Here is a 12,345-nt window from a genome sequence, read left to right on the forward strand (position 1 = left end):
AAGTTACCTTCTTGTGCATTAATTAAAAATTACCACATGGAGCGGGTTTTTTTTCCCAGTCTCCAATAGTACAGACAAAAAGCACTGAAAGAAAATTAAGACTGCAAAATCAATCCATTCAGAACGGGTCAGAGTACTGTTGACTTATGCAACCTTCATTCAAATTCTTACAACTGCATGCATCATTATACTGCCTTTCCTGACATCACCACACAATGTATTTTTCCACAAGACAGATCTCTTAGGTGGAACACAAGAAGAGTACTCAGTGAGTAGCGTTCAGTATCCTGTGTTTGCTTGTTTTTCATTAAGTGACCACCGTGCCTTACTTACTGCTAGTAACATACTCAAACTGCTCTGAACGCATGCCCATATTGCTAGAAATCACTTGAGTGACGGACTGATCATACACGATCATGGAAAGATGGAATTCCTGTGTTCCTGTTTCCCTTACACAGATCACAGGAATAATTTGGGTCTCCCCTGTCATACCAACCATGGCAGTTAAACATCTGAAGCACCTGGTTCTTGTCACAAACTGTACAGGGCAGCAAACTCCCTGCAATTGATGTCACTTATTTTAAAAAAACTGCACACACAAGATTAACTTTAGATGCAAATATATTTTAAAAATTAACTGATCTTTTAACACTTAAGCAACATTGAATTTGAATATTTTTAACCCATTTTTATGGGAACATTTTTAAACATATAATAAGATTTCCTCATGAGTTTTTCTATTTGTGTTTACTATTATTGCTTAAGTGTTTCGAAAATACTAATAGCTGTTATCATATCATCTCTGTGAAGTAGATCATGTTCTTAATCTGCAAATAAAAAAAAAACAAGATTAATATTATCTGGTAATTAACTGTCAAATATTAGAGTCTCACAACCTGATTTGGCAGAATTACGTATGACTTCATATACTCAAACAGCCCCTCCTAATTTACATATGTCTCTGTTTTAATCACATTTTATTTACTCACTTTTTAAAACAATATCACTATTATGATCGCGTTCTTATATAAAATAATCCTTGGCCTAATATCTGAAGAAATACAGCTTAGAAAATAAAACACATGCCTTAATACATTTGGGCATGCCTTGTAGCACAACTGCACTTTCTCTATGGACAGAAATTAACATCAAGCAACATCATGACAATATACTTACAAAAAATGAGTTATTACTCTTGAATGCATGCACACAGTTGTCCTTTGCAAGAACTACATGAAACCTAAATGCAAAACATCTTTGAAAAGCTGTGGTGTGGTATGAATAGATATGAATGTCATTACCACATACTTTGGATAACGAGAGCAATTGCAAAACGATGCTCTATGACATTACACTGCTGCGCAAAATAAAAAGGCAGGAAATACAAAATAGACAGGTATAAACTGCAGTGTGAGTTCAGAAGCTTATTTGGCAGCATATTCTTGGCATAAGATGCAAGAACAAAACTCCAGGGAAGCTTGTGTCAAGCAGGTTTTCAGCTGTGTTTCCTAATGGAGATGCATGTAATGTTTCAGTTCCCTGCATTCCTCACACGTTGTCACACAGCTAAGAAGTCCCTAAAGACTTATTCCCTAACTTTATTTTATTTACTGCTTTCAGTATAGCTTATAAGGTGCCTCTATTAAACATTTGCTTTGTAACACTGCCATATCACTGCTTCAGAAAATTTCAACGTGTTGGGTCACATCTAAAGTAAAGGACGGCATCCAAGCAATCAGAACTGCACCACAGCACTTCGGTGGAAATATCTTTGGACCGCGTTCCTTTTAGAAATGGCTTGCTATGTTCTGGTGAAGCGTTAAGCTTTTTTAGAACAAAAGGTTAAAAAAAGATCAGATGTGGTTTTCCTTCAGTTTTCATAGGCTCTTGGATGACTAAATGTGCAAGTCATAAATAAATGGTCATGCTAATAAATCAAGTTTAGACTACTCCACTAGCCATCCAACCAATTCACTACTGAATTTAACTATGATGAACCCGGTCTGCTGTGGCAGATTTTATAATTATACCATTAGGTGAATGCTGATTATGTAGACATTTCATCCTATCCTGACCTCCAATCAACAAGAAGGATTCTTTCAAAGCTACTGGGTAATTTCTACACTAAACAGAATTATCATCCAAGCATCTATCACAAGCTGATCTCTTGCAGAGAACTAAAACCTGCATTGCTGCTACAGAGGAGTGACAACAATCCAAGACATGGCAATAACACAGAGTATGCAGGTCAGTGTTGCGAGCTGAAAACTAGAGCAATTTCATTTTGTTGTCTTGTATTAACAGGTCCATAGGAATTCAGTACTATGGTCAAGCTTTCGTCCGTCTACTAATGCACATAATTTTTCTTTATTTCAAGAATATGATACAACATACAGTATAAAGACAAGATCCAGTGCTACAAATGAAGTGACATTTTTTGTCTAGCAAATCTGCCTACTGTTGTTTTCTGTCATTCAATGTGGATGTTTAACTGTCTCACACGTATCCTGCAAAGCTGGATCTTGTATGAAATAATTTGGTAAGATTCAACATCTTAACTTCTTGCTGCTGCACCATCTAAGAGCAATACAGGGACTCCAAGAAATGGCCATTACAATGGCATATATAAAACAAATTAATGGTTGGGAGAAGATGACCACAGTGTCTAACTAGAGCGCAAGGGTCTTTAATGAGGTCCTGGGCTTTGCAGCAGTACATAATATGCAATCAAATGCAAGAAAACAGTCGGTGTGTCTTAAAAAACAGATTAAGTAATGTCTCCCACTAGGGTCCCAGGCTTCAGAAAGCTTGAGAAGCAAAATTACCCTATCAGTTTCATGCCAGCAATACAAACTCAAAAGCAGGTTTCTAGTAGACGACTGTAGAGAGCTCTTCGGCAGTCATTCCAGACACAGAAGGTATTGGTAACTGCGGTAGTTACAATCTCCAGTTTCTTAACTTTGAAGTAAAAAATACACCAGACAAATTTTGCTACTGTGGGATGACAATAAAGATCGGCATTACCTTTTTATAGCAGGATACTCTAAATCATTCTCATTTTTATAAATTGTTACCTTTCACTTGAAGGATTCAGAGTATTATTTCACAAAGTTTGAACTTCATTATCCATTATCTAAGCGACTCAGAGCTTCTGCTTTTCATGCTCACAGGCACAAAAATTGGTATCTCACACTCTCTTTAATTGATCCCTATTTCCAAGTTATGTCAGTAGCAAAAATCATTCTGACATGTTTTGGTCCAAGTTTGCCAGGGAGAGGAAAAGATTCAGCCCACCTCATTTTAGACACCTGCAGCTGATCTAGGGAAACCCCTGTTGTCATCAGTGAGGAGAAAAAAACACACTTCTAGAACAGAGAAAACCCTATCCCCATGCCAATTTGAAAAGTAACTCTGAAGATCTCAAATACTTTGTTGTTTCTCGGTGCTTTTACCAATACATATTTACTCAGCTATTTCTGTATCTTACACTTAAATATCAAACTGTTCAAAGCTGACGTACTCTTTTTTCAGTGTTCATACAGTGCACAGCACAACAACTGGCATTCACAGACACTATGACATTTGAAATAAAATGCAAGGAGAAAGGAACCAAAGGTAACGTGAAGCAAAGGATTTCAAATTCCTCCTGAGTTATTCAGAACAACAGTTCAGTGTGATTATGATGTAATATCCAGAAAAACAACTAGTTGTGGTTCAAAGGTTTTAACGAATGGAGGACCTACACGTGTCCCACTACAAGGCTTTATACTGGAACTCAGCAAGTCTTCTAAGATACTTAAAAAAAAATAATCAGTAAATCAATTTTTTTTCCAGCCAAATCTTGTAGATTTTTTGAGGCAAGCTATCTTTATATTGTGTACATACTAACATCTTCTTCAACTAAGAAAAGAGAAGACACTCATTTCCTTGAACATAACATCATTCCTATCCAACTGCAAGAAAGACATTGCTATGAAATAGTTTTTGCACTATTTTCAATTTTACCATCTCTGCTAAGCAAGAGCTAGATTTATCTAACTGCCAGACTCCATTGATTCCTAGTTAAAGTAGTAACTTTAAAGAAGTAACTTCAACTTTGCTTGTACTTGGCATTACAAAATTTTAGCTAAGTTGTAGGAGTTCTAAGCCTCATTACACATAACTTGCCACTCTCAGTCTGCATACCCATACACATCAATGAGTAGTGCACAGCACTGTGACTCACACGCTGAGAACTGAACTGCAGCATTTAAAATAGGAGGAAAATCAAGCAAGTCAGAGCCAGATGTAACACTTGTGTTTGGGAGTGGATTTAGTGTTGATTCACCTGGTGAGGTGTGGCTTTGCACACTATCGTTTGCTAAAGTTAAGTAACAGTTTTGATTGTAACTGGTTTTCAATGTTTGTAATGTTGACAGACTTATCTTCCATATTTCCAGCATAAAATAACTGATAAGTCCATTTCAGGTAAACAGTTCTGCCTCAGGGAAAACACTCTCAGGTTTGGTATATTTTAAGATCTAGTCTTAAATTACTCTCTTATTTCTGTGCTTTGGAGTAAGGACTTCAAATCCAGACAGAGATTCCAAAAAATGTGCACTTTGCCTACAAGGAGAACAGCAACTTCTGACAATGTTACAATAGAACCGAAAGATCACGTTAGCGACTGGAAATAAAACATTACTCAGCAACATATCTGCCCATCAAACACGAAGGCATTATTAACTGTCTTGCTTACCATAGTCACAGTAATTATATATTTACAAGTTTCACAAAATGATAACAGAATGGACAAATCAGTGAAAATGTCTGTAACTACAGAAATTTATTTATTCTGCTTAGTAGACAGAACTAGAATAAATATTGGTCAATGGCAACTAGAACTGACTAAATTCTTAGATCTAAAACATAAACTCTACTTTTAAGAACAGAATTAGGCTTAACTTGCACAGAGTGCAATCAAAATGAAACGAAGTCATCAAAGTTGAAATAATACTGCTGTCAAATTCTGTTCAAATTGGGTAAGTTGTAAGTCTTCTAATAAAAAGTAAGTTGACAGAGTCAGTAACAAACTGTTTAAGTCTTAGCAGCCACAACTTTCTACGGTTCCATCTGTTCTGTACATGTGCCATCCTGGGTCTTTGCCAGATGTGAGGACTGGAACTCTCTTCTGTATTGTCAGTGACAGGATCCCCCTGCTGTGCTCTGTCAACAAAGTAGTGCCTGTTTGAATACGGAGGCGACAAACTTGGAACTGTGTAGGATACAATTAATATTGACAGCCGGGTAAACAGAAACCGAGACTGCGGGTCAAGAAGAACAGCAAATATGGACCAAAAAACCCAAGGTGTGGGAATATAGCCAAAGCATTATGGTATAATACCACTAGGGGAAACTAAAAAGTGACAACTTTCAGAATATTTGTTGAAGAAGTGAAAACAAAATGAACACAATAACAAAAGAGTCTAAGAAAAAACTTGGAAAAAGTATAAGAACATTTCTGAATGAGGAATCCTGCAAAAGAATCTGCAAAGACAATAAATTAAGTTATAATAGGCACACTCAGAAGAGAGAGTTTCTCTGCAGAAATATTTTTGTTGGTATTCATCATGGAAAAGCATGGTAATGGTCTCACATCACAGCACTTCTTCAGGGAAGATTCAAAGTGTCTGTTTGAAACAGAAGCGCTCATAGAACTTCAAAACAAATTAACCAAATGAAAAAAAAATAGTTTCCAGAATGAGAAGGTATTTACTCCTGGAGCTCTGAAGGAACTACTGATGTTACTGAAAAATGTAACAGCTGAACTACTCAAGATTGTATATAATCTCTCACTGAAAACGGCCCCAGTACCGGTGGTTAATATAATCACTATTGTTAAGAAGATTCTAGAGTAGACAAGAGAACTAGAGACCAGTAAGCTTGATTATTTCTACCGAATAAAGAAGTGCTTGCAAGCCTGTAACAATTAAGGAATAAGTGAGTAAATACGATATAGTGTAGAAAAAGACCATGGCATTTGTAAAATAATTATACTTCACAAATCTAATACAGCTTTTTAAGTGAAAAAATGTCCAAATGAGAAAGTCGGTTGGCAGTCTACTGCATTTCAAAAGGGCATTCCTCAAAGCCTCTTAAAGAAATTAAGCCACACTGGAGTAAGAGGTAACGTCCTTCTGTGGATAAACCACTGGTGAAAAGACAGGAAACAATGGCGGGCTTTGATGGTAAACTTTTGCTGTGGATGGAGTACCCAGAAGAGTTCCACGGAAACCTGTTCTGGGATCTGTACTGTTCAATATATTTGGGAAGAAGACGTCCACAGATGCTACCCAGAAAAGAAAAGATGACGGTCAACGGTGAAAAGATGAAGGATTTCTCTACTGGGAGGTAAAATAGGAGCTGAAATTTAGTGTACTTAAGCCCAAAGTGAGACAAAAAGGTAAACATGCTTCTAAATTTACATACGCGTCAGCCTCTGAGCTGGTTACTATCACTCACAGATAACTCCAAAATGTTAAGTTAGAGTACACACACACACCAAAAATAATAAACTCAGTCCTCAGCAGACAAATATGCAGATATCAGGAATTGTCAGGAAAGAAACACAGAACAAAAAAAATCACCACTAAACCACTCTACAACTGCATGTCATACTCAACTCCTCAGTTCTGTTTCCTGATCTCAAATAGAATACAGTCAAACTGGAAAAAGTACAAAATGTTACTGAATACCTCCTGTACAAGGAACAACTAAAGAAATAAAATTCTCCAGCCTAGAGAAGAGGCAGCTGAGAGGGGCTGTGCTCGCTCTGTAGCATTCAGTCACATGAAGAGGAAGCAGTTGTTCCCTGTGTCTTCCACTGGGACACCTTGGTGAAATAATATATAAACAGATGGCAAACGACAGGTTCAACTTAAACAAAAGGAGATTGTTCTTCACATTCCAGGTAATTAAGCTGTAAGACTTCTTTGCCGCAGGCTCTTCTGAATGTTGAATGCATTCATGAGCATATGAAAGACTGGGCAAAATTTCAGAAGGAAAGTGCATCCAGACACACTAAACTCAGTGATGCTCCCTCTGGTTCAGGATATGCCACTGGTCGTTTAAAAACTATCACTATGTGCTTGCTCTGCTCATATATTTTTCTCCCTATGCATGTGCTATACCCTCTCTTAGAGGCAAGAGGCAGAGCTGGATGAATTCAGCACGTACAGCTGAGCTCACACATACTGTTAGGTAACAGAAGAGAAGGAGAAGCAAAACTGTCTAGAGAGACTAAGGGCACAAAAGGAAAGAGACAGAACATTTGACATAGGTCATATAGTATGCAGAAGAAGTGTACAGAATCACAGAATCATTTAGGTTGGAAAAGACCTTTAAGATCATCAGGTCCAACTGTTAACCTAACACTGCCAAGTCCACCTCTAATCAGTGTCCCTAAGCACCACGTTAACACCTCTGTTAAATACCCCCAGAGACAGTGACTCAACCACTTCCCTGGGCAGCCTATTGCAATGTTTGATAAACTTTAAGTGAATAAATTTTTCCTAATATCCAATCTAAACCTTCCCTGGCACAACTTGAGGCCACTTCCTCTTGTCCTATCATAGAATCACAGAACAGTCTGGGTTGGAAGCTATTGCTTGCTAGCTGGGAGAAGATACTTGACACCCACCTCACTACAACCTCCTTTCAAGTAGTGTATAGAGCATAACTGACAAAGTTTCTATGTGGGGGGTTGCAGGACTGAGTATAACCTGTGGCAAAGGACTGGGGAACAAAAAAAGGGGGGGGGGAAAGGCTTCAAAGAGGCAAGGAGTGTTTTCCCGATGTGTATGTACTTGTTTCGATACCAAAATCATAATTAGGAGTTTGTTAATTGAGAATAAATTAAATTGGGAAATCAGGTCCTGATTTGAAAAGTTTACCTCCAATTAACTGAATTTTCTAAAACTACAAGTATTTTTCACTTGCATCTCCAGGATTTTCTTCCTCTTATCAAATGAGTGTTTGGTGGACGTCAATATCTTTACCTTCAAAACCCCTAGACAAATAAGGGATTCTGTTCTGAAAACCAGGTCTCAGTAGAACCTCACACACTGTTTTCAGTAATATAACAACTCCTAAATTTCATGTTTGTTTCTATATTGCATATAATGTACTGCTGAGTAGGAGCACAAAGAAGACGGTAGTACGAGTTTAAAAAACAAGTAAAATACTAAAAATGAACAAATGCTAAGATCTCACCTGTAGTAAGTATGAGCCAGGGGTATCTGCACTGGAACTCTCATTTTGTATTGTATTCTGTTGGGTAATAGCATCCTCCTTCTTTCGCTCCTTCTGCCCTGCTTCATCATCTTCATATTCATCATGGCTCTAAAACCAAAAATTTTCAGTTACAAGATAGTCTTTGTATGTTGCTTCACATGCTTCATTTATTTCATAAAATTCATGCATAAATGAATTTTTCAATATTTCAGAAAAGCATAATTAAACGTTTAAATGCTTTTTTCTTTTCACGGATATTGGTTTTCTCCAAAACAAGAATAACGTTTGACAGCTAACTACTTTTTCTTAATCACAAACAAAAGAAATAATCAAATCAAGATCCAACTTGACAAAGCCCTAGGCAACGCTGTCTGAAATCAGTGTTAATCCAGCTCTGAGCAGGAGTGTGGACTATACCCGAGGTCCCTTCCATTTGAATGATTTTACAATTCCATTTGTCATAAGCAATAATTTTACCTCTACACCAGAGATTTTGAGGAAAAGAGAAAAGTTTAAAAAAAAAAAAAAGAGTTAATTGTACTCCTTAATTAATAGCTGGCCTTTTTTGACACAGTGGCATCTGCTGAGATTGAAGTTTCAGTCTGAATTACCCATCTTAATTTTGTTCTCCTTGTTTTTGGTTTTGTCTTTGAAAGTTTTCTATTGAAAATTAGTCCTTTTTACATTAGTTGGACAGTCACGAACATTAACATATAACATTTTGGCTCTTTATCACAAATGTTTCATACTAGATTTACCAAAATACTTGATTCAAAAGGATTAGGTTTCTAAAGCACTGACTGCTGATAGCTTAGAGACAGGAAAATAATTTTCTAAAAATAAAAATAATTTTAAAAATCAGTAGCACTGACTGTTGTAGCTCAAAGCCACGCTGAGGCCAGGGTAGAAATGTGAGAAGTCAATAAGCTTTGGACTAAGTCAGCTACATCTACACTAGTCTATTAGTTTATCATGTATAAATTTATGTAAAGAAAAAAACGCAATCTCGTGTTTAGAAGACCGACTTTAAGTAGACATGAAGCTCAAAAAAAATTGACCATAAGATCATAAGCTGTTTGCCAGCACTCTGTATTAAAACAAGAGGTGTGTGAAATCTGGTTACAAAACCACAGGGAACTAACCATTCTAATACATCAGAAAAAGCTTCTAGGTGAATGTGCAATACCTTAAGAAACAGAGAAGAGGGTTACAAGACAACAAAGATGAATGACAAATTATTTCAGTGGAAGTTTCTAATGCACAAAAACCAAAATCACTGTTCTGAGGCTGAGATACTGATGATCTCTGACATCTTACCCAAAGAACACAAAACTATATAATAAGAATGCTGGAATGTAGGATTTTTTTAAAAAAGAAAACCAGTGTTATTTACTAACTGAAAATCATACTAGCATAAAAAACCCTAACTGGCTGTTCCAAAAGCAAACACCATGGCGACAGAAGTGCTAGAAAACTGACAAAATAGAAAGGTGTCTGTTTCCAAAAGTGAACATAATAAAGTGAACATAAGTGAAAATTAATAAAGGCCATTTAAATTCTCTGCAGGAGCACTCATGGCAGAATCCTAATGCAATTTCACCAGTCTACTTTTAACCAACATTGTAATGCAACTGCTGTAGACAGGTCTACTTGATCACTAAAAAAAGGCATACTTGGAATATTATTACAGTTGAATCATTATACATCCAAAAACACTTTCAGTAAGTGGTCTTTTCAAATAAAATAATTATAAATACAAAAATATTTAATTTGGTTCTCTCTGGTCCATTTTTAACACAGCATTTAAAAAACAGTCACAGCACATTCTAGGAGATGATCTTTAAAGCAACATCCTCTACCTTTTATAAACTGTAAAGCTTAAAATTTTTAGTAACAAAGTCGGTATCCTAATTTATCCCATCATCCTAATAATCCATTCTGAAGTGACAAAATAATGAGCCACTACTGCAACAAGAAATTGAGCGATCTTCAACTCTTACAAAACCAGTCTTTTTCAGAAAGAACTACAAGGCTCACAGAAGGTCTCACATAAATTACGACTAATATCATGCAGATAAAGAACGATATTGTGTTAGAAAAACAGAAAAACTTTTAGACTACTCTTCCAGCCTCCAAGTTGTTCATGTAAGAGAACAAAATTCAAAGGAAAGAGACAGTTTGACACGAGTTTGGAAGAGCAGCCTCCAGTAAGTGTAGGAGAAAACTGACTGGAGACAGGAGAGACCAGTAATCTTCACACACCTCAAAAAAGCTTTGCATTTTCAAGGAACAACATTCTTTAAGGAGAAGCATAAAACTCAAATTACAATACCACAGGAAAAAAAAAGTCTTTGTAGTGATTAAGTAGACAAGTGCTCCTTTCTTCACAAATTCTCTCCTTCTTCAGATATATGCTTCTCATAAGCTTTCCAGAGACCAGCAGCATTCCACAGAAATATTTTTCTCTGAGTACAATTACATCTGTGAGGAAGAATGTTCTTCTCTCTTTTGATACAAGATCACCTGCTACTAACTATTCTCATACCAGTTTCGGACAGGAACAAAATGTCATAATCTGATATGAAATTTCCACCCACAAAATTTTAAACTAAGCATTTTCACATAAGATTTGTCAGCAATGCCAACTCTCACCCTTCCCCCTCTTCTCAGGAAGGTCCAAGATCACAGAAGACTTACAATCAATAAATACCATCAAAAGGTATTCAATCCCCCCGCAATAATTCATACTTCCAAAGTTAAAGGCTTTCTTCCCAAGCACAGAACAGTTAGCTCAACAGTTTATGTAAATCCAATTTGGAGCATGCCACCTCTGCTTTAAAGGCTACTGGGGCTCGCTTCCACTCCAGTTCCCTTCACTTGAGCAGGCCCCAAGCCAGCTGGGGCCAACACAAGTTTGAGTGGCAAGAACCACAGAAGAAGCAGGTTTTCATTACTTGTTATAGACGAGGTAGAAGAGTCACGGACAGGGTGATCCTCACCATTTGCAGGCAATGTGGCACATGTGGCTAGGGTTGCCAACGCCTTCCTGCCCTAAAGCAGATTACTAGTCACTGTCAAGGACCTTCTGTGGTTTACCCAACACACAGGTCACGTTCCCCTTTCAAACATACAGGCACGCACATAGAAGCACACTAATTTAAACAATGTCCATGAAATGCCTGCTGAGTACAAGTAAATCTAATAACTACATAATTTTAACATTTTACTACTTTTAACTAAAGTTATTAAATTTTGTTTCAATAACCATTAGCCTTAATAAGGAAATGCATTTGTTTTGACTCACGATGAAATATGTTTCCTTATGCAAAATATTACTTTACGTTCAATAACCTGCTTATGCACTTGTCCATGAACTTCAGTTAGATTGCTAATCCTAATGCTACTTATATTCTAAGCTAATTTTGAGAGTAATAAAAACCAATAAAAGCCAAGTTTCGGTTGACAGATTAATTATTATTGAAAAAGTAAGAATGTCCAAAGTGGTGTTACACACTTTAAACCCCATTTTTGTTCAAACTGCCCTGCAGATGAAACTGCCTCAGCCCACAGGACATTTCCATCAGATGGATTACTGTGCTGCTCACTTTGCTTTAAAAAAATAGGTTTATGCCATTGAAAAAGACATAAAAGCAGTAATTACTTGCGCTGTCAGCACAGCAGAGAAATGGAATTGTAACCACCGAGGTGTAATTCTGGCCCATTATATAATTCTCTCTGTCCATTCCCTTCCCCCTGCTTTTTTATTTTGCTGCTAGGCACATACCATCTCAGATTCTTACTTTCCATTAAAATCATCTGAGTTTTGTACAGCAGATATTCAATGTGACATTCCCACATCTGATCTTAATATACGGAATCCACAGAAATTCTTTAGGCTTTCTAGCATTTCAGTAAATGTTTGAAGCCGTAGTATAAACATTTTTCTGTAAACCTCTAGTATGGAAAATACAAGCAGAATAAGATGCTTTCAGAAGAATCAGACTGACGAAGGAAACGGCCACAAAGATACCCCCACATTCCAGCACACCACCAGCCTGCAGTTTGAGGAGACAC

The 12,345-nt window shown here is 36.9% G+C and overlaps 1 protein-coding gene across 1 annotated transcript in view; it reads right to left on the minus strand.

Moving 5' to 3' along the window:
• The window catches only part of PAWR (pro-apoptotic WT1 regulator), a 77,248-nt gene that overhangs the window by 31,302 nt on the left and 33,601 nt on the right, over nucleotides 1–12,345 (minus strand). The window contains exon 2 of the mRNA XM_086740046.1: nucleotides 8,251–8,379. Coding sequence (XP_086596172.1) covers nucleotides 8,251–8,379 — 129 coding nt within the window. The remainder of the gene's footprint in view (nucleotides 1–8,250; nucleotides 8,380–12,345) is intronic.

This window comes from Chlamydotis macqueenii, chromosome 1 (assembly GCF_036417535.1).
Source record: "Chlamydotis macqueenii isolate bChlMac1 chromosome 1, bChlMac1.mat, whole genome shotgun sequence".
In the NCBI taxonomy this organism is placed as follows: domain Eukaryota; kingdom Metazoa; phylum Chordata; class Aves; order Otidiformes; family Otididae; genus Chlamydotis; species Chlamydotis macqueenii.